Raw genomic sequence first — 26573 nt, forward strand, 5'->3', positions numbered from 1 at the left:
AGCTGCAATCTGATCTATGGTCATTTCCTTTTGAGTCTCCTCATTGGGCTCATTCGTAGGAGTTCAATAGCTTTCCCAAGTACTATCAAGCATTCTGAATGAATGTGTCCCATCTTGTCACAATTGAAACATTTCAACTTCCAATTTTTACCCCAATCCTCAGGACTTTCCCTTCTGATCTGAGGGGGAGACATTGGGGCATTCCCAGTTATCCATTCTTTACCCTGGCTACATACCTTACTTCCACCCTCACATACTTTCCCCTATTTGAATTTGAGGGAGATGAAGAAAGGGTTTAGTTATGTGGATTAATTCATAAACAGCAGCCAGTACTGCAATCCGTCTAGCAGTTGCAAACCTTTGATTTCAACTTCCAATGCTTGTGTCCACCTGACAAAATTGCTTTGCTTTTCAAATTCAATGTAGTTTTAGCCCAGATGTTGCCTTTTAATTCTGTTACCTTTACCTACATACTTCAGGTGATAACTCATACGCAACCAATATAGTATCCTTTACAGCATCTTACGCCTGAGAAGCTCCTCTGACAGTGAAATGTAAATGTCCTGTCCTTTACCTAGCAACTTTCTGCGTTATTGGAATCAAGTCATCTCTTGCCCAATTCATCTGCCCAATCATTTTCTAAAATGATGGGAAAAATGCCTCTCCATTCTTTCCCTCCAATTTTGATTGAGTTTGTGCAAATGTAGACATTTCAGTTCTGTGCATTACATTTTGACCAATATTCTCCCTATGAAGACCTGAATCAGCATTTGACGTCTCCTCCGTCAGCATCATTCTTTGATATTCATATTCCTTCACATGCTCTTTCTCTTGCAGCTTTCATTGTTTTAAGTGCTATTTTCATTTCCTTTCCTCCTCCTGTCATAGAATCATAGAATTCCATAGTATGGAAGCAGGTCTTTCAGCCCATCGACTCAGCATCTGGAGAGCATCCCATCCAGAGTCACTCACCTACCTTATTCCTGTAGCCTTGCATTTTCTGTAGCCAATCCACCTAATCTGCACATCTTTGGACAGTGGAGAGAATGTGCAAACTCCATCCAGACAATTGCCTGATGGTGGAAAATCAAGCCTGTCTCCCTGGTTCTGTGAGGTAGCAGTGCTGATGACTGAGCCTGATTGTCATCTCTAGTTTTTCCATAATTTCCACATGCTCAGGCTGCATTAATGGTAGCTGAATCTTCCTGGATTTTTCACTACCCAGGGTATTTGGTCTCACTTGTAGTTATTCTAAACTCCAAGTGATGTGCTAGTACCTCAATTACCTCTGCCTTCATAGCTATCTCCAATTTACCTGTCCCATCGATCACCCTGGGTTTTGTTTTGTTCCTTTAAGACTGCCAGGAGCAACTCTGGCACCAGTAGGAAAAATCTTTGCCACTTCGAGTGCCATGTCTTAAAGGCATTCCAGAACTTCATGATTTTCATTATCTGTTATTTAGCAATCCTACACCCAAATTCTCATTTCCTGTATTTCAAATCAAACCCAGATGAGCCCTAAACATTGTTATGCCTCACAAGGGTAGTGCCCTGGAAATCAGGCTCAACTATTTCCAGAGTGCTCACAAAAGTTAAAGATTTTCTTGAAAACTATGTAGAATTTCCCAATTTACCTGTCCTCTCGAGGCAGACTGAAAGAAAGCACAGACCAGGTTTCTGTTCTTAACAAGAATGACCATTTATTGCAAATAAATAGATTCTAACTACAGGTAAATGATTGCTGCTGGTAAAAACTCCAACCCCTTTACAAAGCACTACCTTTTTTTCAGGCTGTTATTAGCAGCAACACCACCAATTAGGCCATGAAGATTAAGCCACATGGGAAAAGAGGTAACTCTGCGAAACCATTGAGTTTAACAGCAGCCACTGCTGCCTCAAAGCTCACTGACTTCAAAATCTTGTCTTGCAATCTCACTGGTGTCTGTGATTCACAGTTTGGAAAGAATTGTTTTAGAGTGTGCATAGACAAGGGAAGAAAACAAGACCTTGCATAGCATGTTATTTTTGTCATTAAGATGCTTCAACATGTTTCACAACTGATAAATTACTTTTTATACACAGTTACTGTTGTTGTATAGGGAAATGTAGCAGATAATTTGGCCCCAGCAGAGTCCCACAAACAGCAATTTAGACCAATAAGCAATTAATCTATTTTTGGTGGTTAGTGTGAAAGGAGAGAAAATTTTGTTTAATGCACAGCTGCTTGAATGGATTTGTATTATTCATAATTGTATTCTTTGTTTTGGGAAAGTTTGCATATTAATCCCAGCAGTAATTTATGATCATGTATCATGATACAGGCTTAATGGAGAAGCTTTTGAAGGAACAAAGTCTGATGTGCAAATTAATAATATAGCAGGAAAATCATTTCTTGTGATTTTATTAGTCTCTTGATTATAGTGATCACATACTCCTATTCGCTGTAAAGGATTTTCAATCATTAAAAACGTTCAACAGCACTCTGATTGCAAAGAAAGAACTTGATTAACATGGGCCCTAATCCTAATAGGAGAGTGAATCCTGAATTAAGGGGCACACCCACAAGTGATACAGATGTTGAGGCATGGTTGATTCAGCACTAAGCTTGATTTTAATAAGATCATTAGGAAACCAGTATAGACTTCCAACAGGCTGTTCGCACAAAGGACACAAAATGCACCGAATTCCCAGCTTGACTAAAACTTTATGGCACCTCTTAGTAAAAGGTAAGCAGAACAAAGGGATGGATGGATAGGAATTGCTGGAGGGATTGCATGAAACTTGGAAAAAGCTGCCAGAGGAAGTGGTGGAGGCTGGAACAATTGCAACATTTAAGAGGCATTTGGATGGGTATATGAATAGGAAGGGTTTGGAGGGATATGGAACGGGTGCTGGCAGGTGGGACTAGATTGGGTTGGGATATCTGGTTGGCATGGATGGGTTGGACCGAAGAGTCTGTTTCCATGCTGTACATCTCTGTGATTCTATGCCTGATGAGATGGAAAGTGAGCCTGAGGTTCTCTGGCATCATTAGAGTTAATGATGTTATCATGAGGTTAAGAAGGGATGCCCTTTTCCCCAGAAATAGTAAAAAGGAGACCAGCACTTTGACCAAGAAAGCACGATTGGAATTGATACAAAAAGTAGGCGTCACCCTGTGGACAGAGATAAGTACATTGATCCATATAATGTATAAGGCATTTCTGCTCAAACTTGTGTATGTGACTAAAGGGTTGTTGATCCACAACTGTTGAGTGAACAGTTTGCTTTGGATGACATTGGTAAATGTTATTCTTGAAACAAGTGTTTCTTTGTGACATGCTTCATGTAGTGACAACGGGTTTGATAAGTAAGCTCAGAGTGAATTGTGTGTTGACCTTAGTAAGGTTTGAATAAATTGAACAGCAGGTGAAACAGTATTACTGTTTGTTATGAGACAGTGGAAGCCGAGGAGAAACTGTGGGTATGGTTGAAAGATGTGAAGGCAAGGAATAAAGATCACCTGAAACAATGGTAAGGGATAGAAAGAGGTGGTGGTTGGTATTTTCCAGTTTGTTGGAAACTTACATGATCAGTAAAGGCCAGTAATGAGTTTTCTGGAGTGATCATCCATTTTTTAGCTCATCTGATATGCAAGTGAGTTCTATGGAGATTTATATGGTGAATCGATAACTATTTTTTTAACCTGGTAAACAAGATTTATGATCTGCACCAGTACCAAGGGTCAAAGATTCTGCCTCCAAGTTTTATAAGCCATATCTTTAAAGGTTATCCAAGCAGCCTTTCGCTCTCTGAAAGCCAGGAGTCCACAACATTGTGTGGTCATCAGTCTCACTCCCAGAGATATTGCCAAGAGGCCTGAAAAAAGATTCTGCATATACACAACCCTCACTGAACAGGCTGTCCAAGCCTGAAAGAAGCTCTTCCCTATTAAGAAACTCTGCTATCAGACCCAGACAGCCTGGGCTGGAGTCATTCAGGAGGTCAGTGACTCAAATGGAATCCAGTGCAGGAACAAGATCAACAATCTCCTGCATTCCACAAATGCAACTGCCACCATCTTCTCATTGCAACTTCTCACTCATATGGCCATCACTCTGTGTAACTGTGCCACTACACAGCTATGTCAGGTGGACCTGCCCATCTCACCATGACATGCATGATGTGAACTAAAGAATGGCAGCATGAGGTGGGTGTGAGCCAGTCCTCTAATGCCTCCCGGGCATTGATCTTCTGAGAGGCATTGTCTGAGGAGGTCTTTCCTTCTTGCAGGGAAATGCATGCTGTTCAAGTGCTCATGCATCCATTCCCATCGTGCACCCAACCCTCCTCTCACCCTCTCATTGCTTGTATGCAATAAAATAGAGGAGCCAGGCAGGCGGAGGGCTTACTGACTTCTGCATCTTCATCCTGTTTGAGAGTTGGCAGTCCTCCTCGGAGATGTCAACCAAGAAAGTCCTGCACCAATGGAAAGAGCAGAGGGCATGGCAGTGCTAGCAGGCACCCACAGTGAGGAAGAACAACAGGCAGGCACCCGAGAACCTAATCTCAGGACACTTGAGCAATGTCCTGACCCACTGCCAGTGCCCCTATTGCCTGTGCCAGGCCAAGCTGAGGATGGTGCCCCTGCATCTGTACAGGAGATTTGCTCCAGCTAGTCTCCTTTGGATCCTGAGCCCACAGGATGCCCAGCAAAATCTTTATGGTCATGAGGGCATACCTGTCTGCAGGCTTCCTCTATCCTCATTGCTGATGTTGGTCGTGCCCTTAGATATAATGGTAGGCAAAGCCAGAAAAGAAATCCTTCTTCTCGTTAGTGGCATGAGTGTTTCATTACTGAACAGAAATCTTACTCAGGAGAATATATCTTCACTTTCTCTCCTGTAATATTTGCTGGAGTCTGTCTTCCCTACTAGGTGCCTTTACGGCTGTCTGAAGTGAAAACAGTGCAACATTTTCTCTCATTACAAGATGATGGCGCCCTTCCCTTGGATACCTCTGGATATGTCACTGGATCAGTGCTCCCCCTTGTGACTGCATTCTTCCTCCCCTGACATTTAATCCTCTTCTGCCACCCTTGTCTGTGTGTTACTGGCATCCAGCCTGGTTCTGGCCAGCTGGCATGCTAGAATGTGCACTGTTTGTGTCAATTAGCCTGCGCCACCAGCATATCTCATGGATTGCATTTGCCTCCCTTGCTGCAGTGCTTACTGCACATCTGAGCGATCATGAGGTGATAACCAGGTGCAAATATACTGTGGCTCCATGAGTATAACAGGTCCCATTGGAATGAAATTACCTAAAAGCTGTTGGTTTGCTGGCAACGTAACAGGAATGTGAAGGAGTTCTGAACTCGATTGATCAGGAAGCCATTGGATGAACAACATTGAGGTCCCACAAGATGTGACTGTGTGCTCCCCACCACACACCTCCCCCCCCCACCAAAATAAAAGAGGCATCCACTTTGCGTGCACTCATTTCCACTTTGGAGTGTTGCACAGTTACTTTGAGAGGCTTTCAGAATCATGAGATTCAGCTTGCTCCTTAGTCTATTCTGTACCAATGGCCTTCCATAGGTTCATCATCTCCCTTGCCCTATCAGTTGAATTGTCCCATCGTTTGTGCACTGGCAAATATTGTCACCATTGAGGTTAACAATATTCTCCCAGAGTCACTCAGCCTGCCTTGCTGTGCATTACCCTTCCCTGATTGAAATCACCTGAACCCTGATGCTCCTTGACCCACCCTACACATCAAAAGCATACACTTACCACCCCTGACTCTAATTTCCAACTGCCCTCCCCTGTCCCTGTGACCACTTCCTTTGCTTCCCTCCCATTATGTGTTTGCCTCCATGCAAGTGATATTCTTGACAGATCCTTCACCCAGACTCGCTCTATGCCAACATCCTAAGGCACACTGGAACCCAGCCACTCCCAAATCCTGGAGTGACTGGAGCTCATCACTGCCATTTATGCACGTTTGTGCACATATACACACATGTGAACATGAACACATACTTGTGAACACACACAAAACACAAACTCACACACGTGCACATACGAGAGAGCACACGCACATGAGTGCAAAGGAGCTCACTTAGAGGACTACACACGCATGATTGATGAAAATGCTTTGATGGGAGTGAAGGATAGCTGCTGTAGTAGATTTGGAGTGTGAGTGGGTTTCCAAACTCTGATAGTGAGAACAATCACCATTAACCTTGCTCTCCAGCTGGGTGAGACCCCATCACTTCAAATAAGCTCCTGCGTGCTGTATTTCAGGTGTGGTCTGGACAATTGAAGGAAGGCTTATTCAGTCCTATACTCAAATTCCCTTGTCAGATTACTACTTACTGTCTTAATTGTTTAGTTTACCTGCATTTATGGGCTGAATCTTTCTTTTCCTTTCGCCAAGTCCAAGTTGTGTCATGTGTTTTAGATTTCCACTGTGAGAAATAATGAGGTTGCTTGCTGTATCTTAATCAAACTGTATCATCAACTATCTACCGTGCTCCTATGGAGTCTGTCACAACCAATGCCAGCCCATCTCACCACACAGAATAACTCATCACCCAATGGATATCCACCATTAAATCCTGGTATCTTGTGTGGCACACCCTTGTCTCTGCCACCTTGTGCTCACACTAACTCTGCTACAGAACCCAGTTCCCACTAAAGCTCATGATCTGCCACTCTTAATATTGCTGACAATGTCTTCCTTTACTTGTTAACTCTCACATGACTATGGCAACATGCCCTTTGTGCTGTCTCCTTACTTGGTTGGAACATCACCTTGCAAACACCTGCACCAACACTAATGGCTGTGTCACCCACTGTCACCTGACTTGATCCACCCCTTTCTCTCATTGCTGAAGAAAACAGCAGAAAGAGCCAGAGAGGTGGAGAGATGCCAGGCATTCGGCTTCTCATCCCCTCATAGCAGAAGACTGGGACCAGTCCAAGGGGCTGCTGAGTCATCTATGTCCCACTAACCGAGTCATTCTCCATTCTACTGCAAATTGTACATTAACCTGACTGGCAGTGTCATTGAACATAATTTCTAACCAATGGCGACAATGCCTTCTCTATATCTGTAGCTACTGCCAGAATCTCTGCCACTTCTGTGGTGGAGTAGCCAGCATGACCTCACAGCCAGATTATGGAATATCTCAGAGGAAGTATTGACACGGCTATCCCCTACACCCCACCACCAGTTCCGATACTGACACCTCCATGGGAATGTTGAGCTTAGAAAATGTGGGAGTACAGTCTGGTGAGCACCTCCACAGGTGGCTGAGGAAGAAACAACCCAGACCACTGACACTCCAAGGACTGATGGAAACCTGGAACCTGCTCAGCCCTGGGTAGGGAATGACCCTGTGTTGTCAGCAATCGGGGAGTTCATCCACATGCACAGGGAGTAAGCCAGAGTGGCAGACAGGAATGTGGGAAGCAATAACCCTCATTGCCCAGACGTTGCAGCAGTGCAGCGAGTCATGTGACCACCTGGCTGCCTCCATGGATAGGTTGGCAGTTGCCAAGGAGAGCCAGGCCCACCAGCCTCAGGGTCTGTGGGGAGGGGCATACAGCTGCACTCCAGTGTCTCATGGCTAAAGACCCAGCACTAAATGGACAGAAGCCTGGCATGTACTCCATCTGCCCTTCCTCAAAAGGTGGTGCCAGGACACACCCATCTGGAGGTGAAACCACACTCAGGTCCCTTTTCTCAGGTCACTGGAGAGGGCTGGACTGTCCACTTCCACCATGCCTGCCTCACTGAGAACCTTGGAAGTCCGTGCTGAGGAGGGTCAACTTGCACTGGCAAAAGACCCCTTTTCACATTTAGGCTGTCCAGACACAATTGCCCTAGAATCACCCAACCAATTGCCCATGTCCAATGGTGCTCCACCGCTGAGCGGGCTCCCTCCAGCCCAGCTGCGAAACCAGGGAGAACATGAAGATGTGATTGGAGAGTGAAGAAGGAAGAAAGTTAATTATGGGCACTTTGGACCAGGGAACAATGGATTACAATATATCTTAATATGCACTTTTTATAAATGTCACTATTTTCACCTTACATATGCCCCAAATATCTTGATTATAGCATTAGACATAACTTTGTGACTACACAAGATGTTCCATGGCTGGATGAAAGCCTGTTGTAGCATCTAGAAGCAAGAGGATCAAGGTGAATAGAGAACAATAAATATTTTGGAAACCTTCAATTTTTCCACCTACAATATTTTTATTATTTTATGGCCTCTCTCTATCTAAAGGTGTTGCTGTGAATGAGTTGGTCCGCAATGTCCAGGGCAGAGAGGTGTAACACAAACAGGAACCTGTTACATTAAGGATCCCACAAATCTGTGTCTTCTACAGTACATAGGTCTGCGTATAATGTTCCCTCCCTTTAAAAGTTTCAACATCACTGCGTCCCGCAGCCCCCTCTCTCACATGCCCCATTCACTGAGTGTGGTTGCTGCCATTTTTCCCCATTACACTCTTTTGATTTCCTGCATGAAAGAAGGTGACAGTGAACAGCTTGTAGCTTCTAGCCTGCACCTCCCCAGGTCCCTACCCACCCCACCTACATGAACCTGCACCTGGTCACTTTTCCCCACAGCTCCTGGCATATGAGGAGATAACCATGCCAAATGTAGTCATTCACTGTCTTGAAGCCAATGTGCTCCTGACTGTGGACAACCCAGATGCCCCCCCCCCGCCCCTTTTCCCTCCTTCACAATTCTGATGCCCCTCTCCGTTTTAGCCACTAGTCCTGCAGAATAACTTGTTGCTTTTCCTGACTGTGGCCCACTCCAAAAAGTGACATAACCAGACAGACCTAAACGAGAAGTGCCTAGACTTCTAACTGGTGGCTGCATATCTTCGTAACTGTTTTAGACCTAACCCTGGGACTGGCCGTCCCGGAGTCACAGGACTGACTATGACCCAGTCCCTGGACTGCATTGACATGGCACCCAGACCGAGATCACCTTGCCTTACTGTGCTGGGATCCCCTGACTGTTGAGTGCCTCTGGAGATTTTGGTGAGGACTACTCCCCTAAAACACTGAGACATGGCCACTTGCTTTCTGCACATGCAATGTGTTTGCTGCATAAATTGTTGGCAAGTGGTGCAACTGTGAGTTTGATGTAGCACACTACTGTACAGCATGATGTAAACCCTTTGATTGAGGACTGCTGACAAGCAAGGCAAGCTGCCTGCTTATGTGACTGCACTAAGTATCACAACAAAGCATGATAGGGATGATGTAAGTAGATGCTGAGAGAACAAGTAAGTAGTAACAACTTGCAGTCTGGTCCAATCCATGAGTTAAGACCAGAGTCCCTGCTGCAGCTTTTCAGCCCCAGTTGTCTGTGTGTCCTGCAATGCAACTCTTTCGGAGCACTCTGCTAGTCTATTGAAGATGTGCCATGATGATTGTGAGGGATTGGAAAATACCCACTGCCAATGTCTCTGGATGAGATGTATATGTTGCTGGTTTCTGTGAATCATGCCCTGCACTGATACAATTTGTTTATCTACCAGGTAATCTACCAGAAACACACTCAGTTTTCCAAGTTAAGTTATCTCAATGTCTAGCCTGTTTGAGTTTGGTAAGAGTAAACTAAATATTAATGAGTTGTGCTGTTAATAAAGTAATAATCTCCCTTATTCAGCAGCTGTGAGTTACCAGTTGTGAAACTCTCCTCGGCGCCTGTCAAAAACAGGAAAGATGGAGCAAGATGCTCCCAATGTCAAGATGGGCCTGACCAGAATTCTCATCCAATTCTGTCATGCAATGCTGAGTTATCGCATTATTGGGGCGCCGCTGCTTCACAGCACTCTGGTCCCAGGTTCGATTCCAGCCTTGGGTGACCGTCTGTGTGGAATTTGCACATTCTCTGTGTGGGTTTCCTCTGGGTGCTCCGGTTTCCTCCCAAAAGCCAAAGATGTGCAGATCAGGTGAATTGGCCAGGCTAAATTTCCCATAGGTTAGGTGCGTTATTCAGAGGGAAATAGGTCTGGGTGGGTAATTCTTTGGAGAGTCAGTGTGGACTTGTTGGGCTGAAGGGCCTGTTTCCATACTGTATGGAATCTAGTACAGTGAATTTACTTCCATACATCAAAATTAAATTATTCTTGGTGCAATTTGAAAGAAGCTTTAATCTAGTTAGTGATGCCTGACCTGTGAGTGATACTACCAGGGAAAACAAGTGAGATGAGAGAGAAGATATTTCTTTTTCGCACACAAATATTGATATAGGGGAGCATCATTGTGCCCAGACTTAATTGTCTTGGCTGATGTTATTTATTTTACATTCAATTACAAATATAAAGTATTGAAATCTTTCAGCGAATCTGTGCCTGAAAACGTACTGACTGACATGCCTATCAGTGAAGCCATTCATAACCAAAATAGTGGATTTGTGGTATAGGTGCTCTGATTTATTTAAAATAGGTTTTCTGAATGACTGATACATTGATGTTGATTGTAAAGTCAATATTTTAATTTAAGTGGACAAATTTTCATCAGTTTTGTCCCCAAATATACATAATAGGGCAAATGAAAGAAAGCTAAATGATTCTAAAAACTAAAAGTGATTTAGTTCCTTATCTTATTAATTACAGAAATAAGTAGTTGTGTTAATGTAATTTTAGTCAGGATATCTAATGTTGGGAATTCTAGTTTTGATGCTTGTTTGGTGTCTGAGTCTTGATGTGTTTCTTAGATGACCAGTCTCTAGCCATTGCAAAAATCATTTTTACAATAAGGACAAGAGCTTACTCCAATGAGAGATTGAGAGAGAGAGAGAGAGAGACGCGCATTGCATTGAAGCCCAGTAATGAACCCTCTTTTTTCAGATGAGCAAGTATTGAATTCCTGACGTTTGGGTAGAATAGCCAAGTCTGGCTCAACATATTCAGGGAGGCGCTGTCGTCTACCACTGTCACTGTCACAGAAAGCCACTGATATGGCACAAGTCCATCCTAAAGGAGCTTCAGAGGGAAACACATTTACTTATAAGCAAATTAGCAAGCTGAACCTGTAGCGACGATTGAATAAAGTTTGGAGGAAACAAAAGATTTAGTCTCTCTTTAGACATCCAAAGTACAGTCAACATCATGGCTTCAAATGGAGATGAAAAGCTGCTCATACTGAGGAGGAAATATTGTTTTACTTTCTTCTTCACAACCCAGTCTTTTTAATGGTTTTAGTTTGAGACTTGAAATAGAAAGGCTGGTGCTGTGCTCAGTGCAATGGCAATGTCTACCTGTGATTAGTGAGCCAGCAGGCATTGAGATCCAAATCCACTGAGTGTCCACTGCTTGCAATAAACATGGTGTAGATGAAACAAACGGAGAGAAAACAAAACTCTGCCTTGACAAAGTCTGGTCGACACAGCTTCTGAGTCCCTACGCTGCGGAAGGAAACCATTTGGCCCATTGACTCTGCACCGACCCTCCGAAGAACATTCCACCCAGACCTAGCCTCCTACCATATCCCCGTAAGCCTGAATTTACCATGGCCAATCGATCGAGCCCGTACATCTTTGTGATGTGGGAGGAAACCCATGCAGACATGGGGAAAACTCCACACAGACAGTCGCCCAACACAGGAATTGAATCCAGGTACCTGGTGCTGTGAGAGCTAATAGATGAGCTAGCATGCCACCCCTCTCCTGCTTAAAACCTCCAGCATTGCTTTATTTGATCTCTGAGAGATTGACGTTGAGCCTTGTAGATTCCCAGTCATTCCATTGCTGACTTTATCCCAGCTTATTTCAAACTCAGAAAGCCAAGGATTTTTTTTTTGCTTATTCATGTTTCCTGTACCCATTTCATATAATTTTAGAACAAATGTTGGTTTCTAATTTGTCAGTGTTTGATACTCTGTAATATAAACTGTTATGAATGTTTTTCAAGCTTTTTTTCAATCTGTAGACAACTATCTGGATAATTCCAACACGTTTCACCTTCAAAGACATAGAGAAGAGTACAACCAAATGAACCAAACTGACACATTGACAACTGAAAAAAGCAATCAGTAATAAATATGAAATATATCCCGTATCAGGTTGTTCTCTCTCCACATAACATACTGAGCATCCAGTTTACTCAGTGATGTAGTATTGATTCTGAGTTCTGTGACATATAAACAGCTACTGTCTTTCTGTACAATCTATGTACCACCGCCCACCCACCCCCCAACACCCTTACCACTACTATGATGATTGTAACAACCTCTGCAATACATATGTTTTATTTATTCATGGAATGTGGATGATGTTGGCAAGCTAAGAATTTATTGCTCATCCTTAATGCCCCTTGAAACAGTTAAGCATCAATCACGCTGATGACTAGAGTCACAGGCAAACTGAGTAAGATAACAAATTTCCTTCCCTAAAGGGCATTAGTGAACAGGGTGACAGTTTCATGATCACCATTACTGAGACTGGCCATCAATTCCATTTTTTTTTTCAATTGAATTTAAATATCATAAGGTGCCACACATTGGATTGTCCCCAGTATTGTGAGCTTGCCTTCAACAGGGTGTTTTATCTGACATTACAATGCTTATCTTATGTCCCATAACATAAAATGGGTGAAGAAACATGTTGAGGAATTCAACAGGTATTTGTTATAATTAGCTATTACAGACAAATGTTTCATTCCTCAGGTACACGGTGTTTGAGCTAGTATTAAGCTATTAGTTTACAACAGAGGAGCATGCTTCCAGTTGAGTGTCGAATGATATGTGACAAGATGGAGTTTGAGGTGTTTATACCCTTAGTTGGCCTGCTGTAATACAGTGATGATATCATGTGCATGTCTCTTAAAGGTACGCTCACTGTGAGACATAACACACTAAGATCGATAATCAAGGCTTCTGGATTATGATTTGCTCCAAATAAGAATCAGAGTCAAGATTAGAATGGCGCTGGCAAAGCACAGTAGGTCAGGCAGCATCCGAGGAGCAGGAAAATCACGTTTCAGGCAAAAACCCTTCATCAGGAATCAGGATTCTTGATGAAGGGCTTTTGCCCGAAACGTCAATTTTCCAGCTCCTCAGATGCTGCCTGACCTGCTGTGCTTTTCCAGCACCACTCTAATTTTGACTCTGATCTCCAGCATCTGCAGTTCTCACTTTTGCCAAAGAAGAGTCAGTCATTCCAGACTCAAAATATTAACTCTATATGCCAGACCTACTATGTTTATCTAGCACTTTATTTTTAATTCTTGATTGTCAATCTAGTAAAATTGTTAACATGCCTCCACCACCCACACCCCTCTAATATATTTCTCTATGAAAATGGTGAGATTTGCTGGTGTGATCTTGTCAATACCATGACCTCTACAATTCATATTCAGTTCATATTCAGTAAAGTCCTAATTTTAATTGTGGGTGGGTCGGGGAAAGGTGAGTAGCAAAGCTTCCTGTCCTTGGCCACGTGAAACATGGTTTTTTTTAAATTCTGAGTGGGCAGGGTGTGTGCATACATGCATACTCTCATTTAGTTGTCAACTGGAAATCGGGAGGAAGCCAGTGGATGTTAGGGAGCAGCTGCTGTAGCCAGGAACTGAATGAACTGACTGTGTGTGATGCGCTGTGATGGAATTTTCAGGAAAGACTCCACTGCCTAGGGCCCGGAACTTTAAACTTGTGTATTTAGAGCCAAATTCCAAGACCTGGTAAAAAGAGGTTTTGTTTTATTTTTAATAGTTAAAACTTATCCTGTTTGGGCCTGTATTTTCTTCTATTTTAACCTGATATTTCCACGTTCAGGCCACTGGATACAATAGCTGTCAAACTTCAAACAATATTACAGTTGTGGCTCAGTCTGTAAGACAGGCATTGTTCCCTCCATTACAGAATTAGATCGAAGTTGGAAATGATGGAAAAGGAAGAGGATGTCAGCACAACATCTCTCCAGCAATTTTAACTAATGATTTGCATGGTTTTCACTGGTTGAGCATGGCTTAAATCACCCCTTAAAAATTATCGGATATGATGGGCAGGAATCAGGATGATACATGGGTATCAGGATGAATTACAGGCTGGGAACCAAGAAAATACCAAGGTTAGTACCCAGAAGGCAATTTTGGAGGAGGCAGCCAATAACGTAACTCCATCCAATTAAAATGACAGCTTGCTCCCAAGGGTAGAGAACCAATGGGAGGCTGTCCAGCACTGGAGAATTAGGTAAGCACTGCTGATGTAGTTGGAGGGCTGACTAAGGTGTTTCAAAATGGAGGCATTGTCGATAGACCTTTCAATGTTTAGAAATAAATTGGAGCCACAGCAATTATACCAGAATGCTGTGACATGTCGTTATGGCTGCGGAGAAAGGAGGGGGGGGGGGGTAACAGTGGAGATATAAAGGAAGCATCACTGGTAACCCCTCAGCCAACTTTCAGGAGGCACCTCTATCCATTGCCTAGGCATCAGTCTCAAGGAGGGGCCTGTCCGTCATCTAGAAAAATCCAGATGGTGGGTGACAATTCCCTCAATTGGACTTTCATTGGACTAATTGACAACCTGCCACTGCTATTTGTAGTAATATCATCCACTGATTGCAGATTGAAGACGAGAACCGACAGTGTTGTGCCTTTGCCAGCTTGTTTCTGACAAACATGGGTGTTGCTTTGTCCAAGCACACAATCTGAGACAAGTTTATTGCAAATCCGTTGTCACATTGTAGACGAAAGATGAATGAAAAATAATTGAACAATCTTTACAACTAAAACAAAAGAAAGATCTTAGAAAGAAAGCTGGTCGTTTAAAACTGGATTTGTGATCTTCAGCCAAACTGATCTTTCACCAAGGAGAGAAATAAAGTGACTGACTTTATTTCCAGAGAAGCCTCCAATGTCCAGGTTGGCATGGAAACCATACAACTATTTTCAAAACTCTGGCTATAGCAGAGAACTGTTGGTATTGATGATAGTCAATTACCTGTTTACTGTTAAGGAGCCCATAAAATATTGCCTATGGAGAAATGTATTGCTGTTCAGTGTTGTTCATTTATTTAAAATCTATAAGTCATCTTGCTGTAAGTTCATGTATTTTGTGATCTTAGGCATTATGTGGAATATCAGAAATGATTTCTTGTCTTGTAGCCTGTGTTTTTATTTGAGAGGCTCAGTTGGTTCATACAAAGGAAATGGTACTGGATCTCTGTCAAAACAACAGGAACTGTGATAGCTCACAGTGCAATAAGTTTCATTGTGTCATCACCTTGTCAAGAAGCAAACAGGTTTAAACGTGCTCCTCATGCTCTTCTCATGGAAGATATTCATTCAGTTCAAGGCACCCTGTTACACCTGAAATCTGAGAAAGCACTCTGGATAAGTTAGAAACCATAATTGGAGATTAATCAAGCACACACAAATGATAAACCTTTGTCCACCATTTAAATGGTCAGGTTAGCTATTTGAAATAATGTAGTGAAATACCTTGGAAACACATTAAAACTTCTCCCACAGCTATTGTCAACTTATATTTTCTAAGCTGATATTTCTGCTTTTCTGTTGTTGGATATTGGTATTATGTTGGAAGTGCTAATTCATCATTGAATCAAGTCATTGTATCTTTTAACTATTTATTATTTTATCTAGGTCTATCCGCAGCAGCATCACTACTATCCCTTGCTTGGATGATTGCTTCCTACCAGAAGGTACTGCGTGACTCCAGAGATGACAAAATGCCTATGTCCTACAAGGCTGCTATCACACAGATTCTTTGGCACCTCTTCACCATTGCTGCTCGAGTAATTGCGTTTTCCTTGTTTGCCTCCGTTTTCCAATTATATTTTGGAATCTTTATTGTCAGTCACTGGTGCATCATGACCTTCTGGATCATTCATGGGGAAACAGACTTCTGTATGTCCAAGTGGGAGGAGATCATTTATAATATGGTTGTTGGAATTATCTACATTTTTTGTTGGTTTAATGTAAAGGAAGGGAGAACTCGGTGTCGAATGCTCATCTACTACTTCATTACATTTTGTGAAAATGCTGCCTTGACTGTGCTGTGGTACTTGTACAGAGATTCCCGTACAACAGACTTTGAAGCCTTAATAATAGTTTGTGTAGTGTTCAGTAGTTTTGCTCTTGGAATATTCTTCATGTTTATATATTATGGTGCTTTGCACCCAAATGGACCAATGTTTGGGTCTCAAGGAGGGTGCATTGATGGTGGAGACCAAGACACTGCTACACATATACCTGCACAGGTTATAACAGTTCCTCCCCGAGCAATGACCCAGTGTCGGACTACAGTTGGCGAACAAGCGCCAGCTGATCGAGACAGTTGCATTCCTGTTTTCCAGGTAAGGCCCAGTGTGCCCCCAACACCAGTGTCACGCACACTGCGAACAGAAGGGCCTGTTATCAGGATTGACTTGCCCAGAAAACGGTATCCTGCTTGGGATGCGCACTTTATTGACAGGCGGCTGCGTAAAACCATCCTGGCCTTGGAATACACCTCACCTGCCACTCCACGTCTCCAGTACAGAAATCTTAGCTTCACACATGAAGTACTGGAATATGAAACTACCGTGTAGTCGCATACAAGCAGAGCTAGGTGCATGGAATAAGTTTACCCTTCCAAAAGGGTTCAAGCCAATGTAGATTGATGGTGCAGTGCAGGGGTCACCCAACACTGATCTTGCTGCATCATTATAGTGTGCAGGAGGCCTGTATCCACAAATGTGTCTTCAAAGGAGTTGTAAAAAGGTATTGATGCAACATTCCAACTCTGGTCGAGTGGGATGGTCAGTTTTTTTTTGTTCTTGCCTTTTATAGTAAATGGTCTAATGGTTATCAAAAAGAAGTGAAAATGGATGTGCTGAAGATGGCATCACTTGATCATGAACGGCTGCACGCTGGTAACTGAATGCTATCTTGAGTTTATAAGTGGAAGTCCCAAACTTCTGTTTGTTGTCTGATTATTTGCAAAAAAAGAAGTATCATGGTTTGCATGTTATGGTTGAAGAATCATGTCCAAATTTTACTGCAGCTTATTCTCCTTAACTGAAAGTTTTCTTTTTAACCTTTAACAAACTATTTGCCAAGCAGTGACCAAATGTGAAATTAATAACAGTACAACTATGATACTATGTAGACGTTGGACAGCAGATGTTGTCTGAGCTTTCAATATCCATGTACCCCGTATGTATAATTTTGTTGGAAGCAGAATAGAACATTGACTTTAGTTTGAAGGTATGATGGTTCTGACAATGGAAGAATGTTATGCACTCTATTGAAAGAACTATTAAAAATAGCATAGACCATTACAGTAACTGGTTATGTATTGTGACAGACATTGAAATGTAATTTCAATGCAAGAAATGTAAAGCTGCAATATAGAATAGCAAGATATCATGACATTTTTAAGCATTTAGCAAAACATTTGACATTGTTTTTTATTCCAAATGTAGATAACACATGTCTTGTGTCACTTTTAATATTTTATTTAAAATTGTGCAAATACTACAGAGCAAATTCTCAGGAAATATGACTTCAAATCATGTTTAAAATATAGTGAATTCTGAAATTTTTGTGTTGGAGTCCCTGAATAAATTTTATTTTGCAATACTCACAAATTGTTATGAGCTGTATGCGGTACAATATTTTTATAGATGCATTCTGTTGAAATGTCAGATTTACTTTCTATATTATACTGCAGCTTTAAGCAGTGAATGGGTGAGCATCCCTGTAAAGTTACATTAATCAAAACAACCAGCCTGTCTTTTTGGGAATACTTGTGTCTGAATCAGAAAGTCCACTCCAGTAATGGGTTGTCAACCTCTAAGTCTAACCCATGCTGTTTGTACATCAGTTTACCAAACTACTTGGTCCTTGCATTCAAAGATGTGGCAAGGAAAAGACAGGCAGGGTTTGTTACTGCTACATCATATTGTGTTCTCTAATAAGGTGCATATCTACATGAGATGGTACAATGATTGGAGTCAGAATACTGTGCCAAATCGGAAGAGTGTTGCCTTTCACCTGTCTGCTAAGTAATTACATGAAATTAAATATTTCCATGATATTGCTGAAGCAGACACAAGGTATATGTCCAGTCTGATTGCAAGGCAGTGAAACGGGTGCTAATTCACAGCTGTGGTGTATGAAGATTGAAGAATGAATGCTTTTTAGGAATAAACACATTTTACCAAGGGCTTTTTGTTCCATATGGAGGTTTAAATCAAGCACCAGTGCTGCCTGTAGTGTAGATATTCAGTGTCACTTAATGTTGTCTAAATATGAAAAGGCTAAGGTCGTAAACTATAGTGTATAGCTTGCAGTGCTTTACTGTTAAGATTCAGGAAAGAAGCTTTTAAACTTAGTTTGACAATATTCAAGTTGTTTCAGAATTATAAGGACTCCATCAGTATGAAATAAACCTCATTTTCTTCTCTCATGCAAATCCCTCTAACTGATAGACAACTTGCATTTACTTTGAAATTAGTTTATCAAAAGAATTAAAGAACAAAACCACTTTACTGTTGCCATATATTACATTTTTCACAATTAATTTTGGAAACTCTACCTGTGTAGAAATATGCAACTTTGCAGTGAAGAAAATGACACAAATCAGCTTAGTAATTAAATCCATTCATGTCCTTAGAATTTGCCTCTCAGGAGCATTTTAAAAACTGACATTTAATTCTATATTTAAGCTGTGGTACTAACATAAAAGTTTTATAGCAGCACTGATTCATGGGAAATTAGATGTGGCATAGATATAAAGTAGGTTATCAACTGTACTGTTGTAACTCTGCTGAGAGCCAACAGGATGTAACCGGGCCAATGAAGTAACACTGGTGCTTACCTTGAGATTTGTGCAATTAATTCACAAAAAAGCTTTGAAATGGAATGGAATAATCCTGCAATATATCATTAATGAACACTTTCTAATGGCACACGCGATAATCATGCTGATCAATGGTAGAAAAGTGAAGTCTTGTTACTCTTAAAAGTAGAATGATTAGAAAAAGATTTGAAACTCATAATGTAAAAGAAAGCAATAGGCAAACTGATATACTAATTAAAGATTAAACAGCAAAATGTCAAGAAAAACACTTCTGATTTTTAGCCACAAGGAGAAATCACTGGAATAGGTGAAATACATGTGAAATTTATTGAAGAATTTCAATTAAGCTTTAATTTTTTGTAAAACACATAAGGGTAAAACTATGGGTATATGTTCAAGATACCAATTATTAAAACATTTTTGTTCAATGTTTCTTTGTTAAACTATAATGAGTGAGGTTATGATTAGGGGCACTGACAATAATGATACCTGTTGCCACAATTGCTGTATCTTAAAATGTTTGTATAACTATATCCCTAATTTGAAGCCTTACATTTACACACCACTATGAACCAGACTGTTGTTTATTGCCTGATGCAAAAACTAGTGAGAAGACGTTAACCAGTGCCTGCTTAGGGTCCTCATACAGTCTAATTAGTAAGGGCACTGCCCAGTGTAGCACTGATCGCCAGTTGTGATTACTGGTCTGTTTTTGTTTTCATGGGCCTCATCTGATGTGAATGTAGGAGGGCTACATTTCACTTTAGTAACATCATGCTAGGCAATAGGGAAAATACTCCCAAAGTTGTCACTCAGTTAGCTATAAATGACTTATGCTGGAAAATGCATTGTTTTGATGCCAGCTAAAGACAAGATTTGACTCATTCTGTTGTCCCCATTAATCAAGTAACTAATCAAGCTACTATTTTGATTCATACTTGCAGTGTGCAACAGGTTGAACTGACCGTGTACGTTGATGCCTGTGGAAGCACAATCCAGCAATTTCTGTGCTATCCAACAGTTTGGGGAGAACATTTGAGCAGAGAGAGTAATGGTGCCTGGGCACCGAAAGGAATGAGATTGATATTTTAGGTAGAACTGGCTAATTGATAATGATTGCAAGTGTCAGCTTACACTATTAGTAGCTTTTATTTGCAATGTTACTAATTAAGTATATTATTCAAACTGCTGTATGTGAATACTACAGCAAGGCACTATAATTGCGGGAGCCAATAGCCAATTTATTGCAAGTGCTAACATAAATTTAGTCTTTATACAGATCAAGTGTGCTAAAATAATATACATAGGGGACAGTGAATCCAATTGGGAATGCTGATCAGCTAATGACACCAAATTGTGGAGTGAACAAAATGGCATTAAACAGATACAGATACATGTTAGAGCTTTTTGGGAGATGTACTAATCACAGTGAAACTTCAATAGGGAAAGCAGATATAATATTGCATTGTTCAAACAGTGTGTTGATCAATTGTAACCATGTTATAAAATGCATCTTTGTGTGGGGATAACACATGCAATTATTAGAAATCTATTTATTATGGGCATTAAAATTTTTTCACACCTTGGAAAGCCAATATAAAGGGACTAATAATAGAACACAGGTTTGATGTCTTCTGCTAATAAATGAAGCTGACTTCAGTAAGGGAACAGATTATAAACCATCTCCAAAGAAAGTCTATGTGGTGGCTATAATATATTTGTAACTGCATGAATGCAAAACTCAATGAGATTTATCAAAATTCTTTTAACTCTATTGCAATGTCATTGCTGTATGAGATTATTAGTTTTAAAACAATTTTAAGTTTGATCAATGGCATTAGCTTCAGAGTCAATGAGATTAACAAAGACTGTAGTGGAAAATACAATGATTATTTATAAAATTATTTACAATTATAACTATACAAAATGTGCCATCTGAATGCTCATATCTTGTTCCATGACCTGATCGGCTGTTTTTATTTTTATTGGAATATCTACCTCAGATGTTTGTCACAAAATTTTCCCATGTTTCTGTTGTCCCTAAACCAAAAGAGAGAATTAATAATTATTGTACCATAATGTAGGGAAGCAGAGTAAAAACTATTTCCTGGATTGTACATTCATTTTTCTTTGTGCTATTTTGGGGTGATATTTGAGAAACTAATTCCGTGTTATGTTTACCAAACCAAGTAAAACAATGCTTCAGTTTGAGAAAGATGAAGTAAATGTGCCCATGCTATGACTCATCTTTTGACATTGCTGTCACCTACCTTCTCACCTCAGCAATGGCGCTTTGTGCACTTTGGTTATTCCATTTTAATAATTTTGAATCATCTCTGTTGTCTGTAATTGAAACAAAAGCAATTTTGTTAACTGACCCTATTTTATGTTGCTACATGTTTTGTCAACACAAACAATGTAACTTAACATTAAATACAAAAATGCAGAGTATATCCAGAGAAGAACTACACCAACTTTGCCTATTTCATTTTGAGAGAGCTTACGGCTTTTGTGAGCATCAGTGAAAATGGAAATTTTATAAGTATGGTATAGTTTGCAAGAACATAAGGTAACTATGTTTGAGGAAGATAATCTAGCCCATATTAATTTATCCACTTGGAAGAACCATGTAGCCCTTTCATCCAAGCTTTCCTCTATCTTGAGTATTTGGTTGTTTTATTAATGCAGTCAGAGTTTTCAATTCCCCAACTCTATTTAAAGTACTGATTGCTGACTCTGAGAAGAACAGTCTCTAATCAGTCATAAAGTTGTATTTTTCTTAGTTTGAATCTCTCATTACCAGAAGATATGTGACAGTGATACACAACAACTCTCCTGTTCTTTTCCTTTCTGGAAATGATAAATTGTTCCAATTTCTCTGATAGCCATGATAGGAATGGCAGCTTGTCATATGGACAGTTGTTTTGTGGTACAGCATGTTTGCTGCCAAAAGGTGTCTGAGGCATGAAGTATTTAAAAATTTAAAGCATAAATTGTGAAAATATTATTTTAAATCAATAATCAGTCTCTAAACATCTTTTTGCGTAAATAATTCAGTCAAATATGAGAAAAAATACTCAATTTTGATTTATTTTTCCTCGAGTCCTGAATATATAAAGCTCTAAATGAACCGATAGCATAATAAGATCAAAATACCAAACACAAGTGAATAAACAGTGATAATTTGAAGTGTATTTTAATTCTTAATATTTAATGAGAGTGACTCAGCTAAACCTCATACCCTTAAATAGTGCATCACAGCACTTAGTACAAGTACACAGGCTCTAAATTCACTCTTTTGTGTTCTGATTTGAATTTCATTATAAAAAAAAACCCTAAATGATTAGACTCAAGGGCTTGTACCAGAAAAATTAAATTGTCTTTAATTGACTTCTGTTAATGATGGCCAAAAGCAATTTTTAAATATATTAATTGGAGTTCAATTTTAGTCTGATTGTACTCCAACACCTGCATTTGCCACAGTGGCAGTGAGTGGGGAGGATGCTAGTAATAATGATGACAGGATATAAAAGTACTCAATTCATCATTCCTCTCACTTTTCATTACCTGCTTTGTTCCTCAGTGGTTGTTCTTTAGCATCAGCAGCACCATGACATTGAATCTCTCTGACAATGGCAGAGAGTAATTTATGGTTGCAGAAGGGTGAAGCAATACGGCTCCAATAAAAAGAGCACATTCATAACTAAAATTTGCAGGCATTTTAGGATCAGTATATGCCTATATTGCTCGATACTATTTATTTTCTGTTTATTTTGCATCTTGATTAATGAAGTTGCCATCTGAAATGGGGTTTATTCCCAATTCAACCTTGGGGTTTGGAAATAGTAACCTTGTAAATCATAACTAATTTAAGTTGAAATTAAGGTATCTACTGGTTACGCATTGTCCCATTGTCTTAACATTAGGAAAGTTATCTATGAATGAAAATATGAATGAAAATCTTTTGAGGTACAGCATACTGAATATTGATAACTTATGACAACACAGGCTACCAATGTATTATATCACCCTTTTCCAAAATGTTGAACATATTCTATGTTTGGCTTCACTAATCATATTTGACTCATGATAAGCTTTCCAGACAAACTTTTAATTGTTCATGAAAAAAAATAACGTTTATCACCCTAATAGAACAATTTTATAGAATACTTTCTGGATTTTAATACAAGTTATGACTTAGACTATGCAATTCTTTTTACTCCAGAAGAAGTTTTTAGAAGTAGACAACCTGTAGGATGTGAACAAATATCAAAACTTTTGTAATCTTACATTTCTGAAAATGAATATAGTTGAATTTTAACAAATTTATCATATCAAACACCTCTTTTACAGATTGTAAACTGGGTATAGAAAAAAGCCTTTCCACTATCAGTAAGCCTATTTTAAAACTTTGCCAGAGAATGTTATACTGGCATTGAGATAATATAATTCCATTTCTGCAACCACCTAATTTTTGATACTAATTATCATGTAACTATTATCATGAAAATAGAAATAATTAAGATCGATTCTAAACATGATACACATTTCATGCAGTCTGATTGCATTGATGCTAATTTACAATACAACAGTTCCCTCAGATTCTACAATGCGTCATTCTGGAATCTACTCTATCCTACCAGGTACTTATTTTATTTGAATGGATTTTTTTTGCTTGGAGTATGCAGTGATTAAATCTGGTATAGTTTGAAGTGTATTATGCAAACAGTCTCCCATTTTATTATATAAATGCCTCCAATTTGCAACTGCAGCAATTATCCAACAAAGCTGGGTATTGGCACCTCATAATGCACTTTATAATTTGCAGAGACTGCTTTCATTGAAGTGACATGTAAAAATCTCTACATTCTACAATTCTAAATCATTCATTAATCACGTTAATAATGCATGATGCCACCAAGGGGTGGGTGATATAATATATTGGAAGCAAATATTGCCATTTTCCATATTACAGTATCAGTACTGCTGTATTCAATGTATGATAGTTACATGGGTACCAAATGCCTTTTTCTCCAATGTGTAGAAAATATTAAAATACTTACTAAGAACCTTTTAAGCTGTATGTGCTTTTTATCTTAGTACCATAAAGAAGTCACATGCTTTATGAAAACAGTGAACGTTCATCCCATCCCCATATATATAAATAATTAGCAGTACTGGTTTTATCCATACTGCTTCCTATATGTACTGTATATGAAAGACTGTATGTATAATTGAGGATGTAATCAATATCTTTTTTGGGTGTTGGCAGTTTGATTGGCTGCTACATAACAGCTAGTGATGATTGTGTATACTGCTTTATTTAGTGGAAATAAGCTGTGGGGTAAAATGTCTCCTCCTTGTGTTCCTGTAATCAGTTTTGTACTATGTGGCTCAATGTTGTTTAGCACACATGACTGACTGCTTGTTCACCTAAATGATTTGAAACTGTACATTCAACAGGTAGCTTAGCTGAAAAATGATTGTTAAAGTCATTATGATGTTGCTTGGTTTCAAATGTCATGTGTGCTAAAACAAAGGTTATTATATGACAGCTGCTGAATTTTTACCAACTTTCTACCACTCCTACTGTTTTCTCAGCTGACAAATAATAGCTTTTTTTTATTAATAAAAAAAGAGGATGGAATGAAATGTTTCATGATGTACATAGTTATATGGTGCCACCTTGTAATATTTTTTCTTTCTGAATAATTCCGAAAAGTAATTGGGCCTGAAACTTTGTATATCACAATCTTTTGTACATTTTTATTTTGCTGCAACACTAAAAACAAAATCATTAAAATAAATTATGCCATAACCACTTTTGCTTGATAAGATTGAATTGTCTAACTCAACACAAAAGAATTTGGCAAAAAAAAGACATAACTATCTTTTATCAACATCTTTCTATCAGTTTATGTGCAAGGATTTTTGCACATCTGAAGCCTAAATAATGGATAAAGGAGTTCATAAATCTTAGATGACTATTATGCTTTGGGTGGCTCCAGCCAATCAAATGTATACTCTTTGTGTGTAGTTATTGCATCACAGTGAAAGCTGACAATGCTGACACATTTTTGTATCTGGGATAGCATCATGTTTTGTACATGCAAGCTAATATTGGTCACTCATTTACTCTCATTTGCATTCACTCAAGATCTTTTATTAATCTTGAAACAATAAGCATGAAAATGACAGCTTTCCCAGCTTTTTATTATCTTAGATGAAAGATCAAAAGCAAAACTAGCCCTTCATTGCATATCAACTGTCATGCTCAACAAGATTATACCTTGTTTCAGATTGTAAAATAAACATGTGATTGGAGAGGATAATTTCCCTCTGCTCCTCCCTCCTCAAATTCTGGACTGAACTTGTTTAAATACATTTAAATTAGGATCTTTTAATGTCAGCAGAGAGAGAATTTCATCAAAACGTTTCTCTAAGCAAAATCCAAACCGAGTTTCAGGATGTAATAGAACTATATTCAAGTGGATTGCATACTAATTCTTTTTCAGTTATGCTTTCTGCAAAATTATGTTCATGTTTAATACAACATAAATTAAACTTTTATGATTTTTTTCATGATTTGTTGTTGCTGGCTATTTTTGACAAAAAGATTAGTTTGAAATTTGTGATTTTTATCAATTTTTTAAATACATTCTGTTGAAGTTGAATAAATTAACATTATATTGCCTACCATAATCAATTAATAGTAAATTCCTTAACAGCTTTAGTTGTATCCAGCATACTGCCTCCTAACTTATTGATTTTATTTTTTACTCCCAGCCTTTCTATAATTTAACTTTTTAAACATTATCATCGTGTTTTTCACATATAATGGCTATAGTTTAATGCCTAGCGTTTCCACATTGAAGATTTGAGACTATGGAGGGCAAATAAGAGAGCAGAATTAGACAAGTGACTCAATTGGTTAACAGCCAAAGTTAGAATCAAATTGCAGCTATCATGATGTAACATCTCAATGACTTTTAGAAACTGATGAAACATTTGGAACCCAATTGTTAGAAGTTTCATACTAACTATAGTTCAACTAAAGAATTGAAATGCAACTACAAGGGAAAGGATTTGCATTTAGATAGTACTGTTCATGTTCTAAAGATGTCCAAAGTGCTTTACAATCAATTAATTGCTTTGGAAGTGCGGTTACTGTTACAACACAGGAAACAGTAGTAACTAATATACACAGAACAAGATCCAATGAACAACAATGAAATACATGAGGAGATATTACGCATTATTAAAATTCTTTGAGGGAAATATATTGGTCAGAACACTGGGAGCACTAGATAATTCTTCAAGTAGTCTGATTTCATCTCTTACATCCACTTGAAGAAGCAGACAGAATCTCAGATTAATCTCTGCTTTGAAGAAGGCATCTTCAAAACTGCAACAATCTTTCAATACTGAAATGTCAGCTTGAATTATTTGTTAAACACCTTTTCAACATCATAAAACATTCTAAGGTGTACCAGAAGAGCATGCTAAAACAAAATATGATTTGAAACTACATGAGGAAATAATATCAGATGACTAAAACTTTAGTCATAGAGTCTGAAGTGTGGAAAAACCTTCATTCCCTAGCTCTGAAGAAGAGTCCTACCTGACTTGAAATGCTAATTCATTTTTTCTCTCCACAAATGCTGCCAGATCTGTTTAGTTTCTCCAGCATTCTTGGTGTTTATTTGAAAAATCTCATTTATTGTTATTTCAGTCATGCACTGACACAG

At 39.3% G+C, this 26573-nt stretch overlaps 1 protein-coding gene across 1 annotated transcript in view; it reads left to right on the top strand.

The window, feature by feature from the left end:
• xkr7b (XK, Kell blood group complex subunit-related family, member 7b) overlaps positions 1 to 24633 on the top strand; it is a 203253-nt gene extending 178620 nt beyond the window's left edge. Inside the window, exon 3 of the mRNA XM_072556761.1 lies at positions 15624 to 24633. Within this exon, the coding sequence (XP_072412862.1) occupies positions 15624 to 16570 (947 nt within the window). The 3' untranslated portion in view covers positions 16571 to 24633. The remainder of the gene's footprint in view (positions 1 to 15623) is intronic.
• Positions 24634 to 26573: the final 1940 nt, after the last annotated feature.

The sequence above is a fragment of the Chiloscyllium punctatum genome, chromosome 37 (genome assembly GCF_047496795.1).
Source record: "Chiloscyllium punctatum isolate Juve2018m chromosome 37, sChiPun1.3, whole genome shotgun sequence".
NCBI classification, from domain to species: domain Eukaryota; kingdom Metazoa; phylum Chordata; class Chondrichthyes; order Orectolobiformes; family Hemiscylliidae; genus Chiloscyllium; species Chiloscyllium punctatum.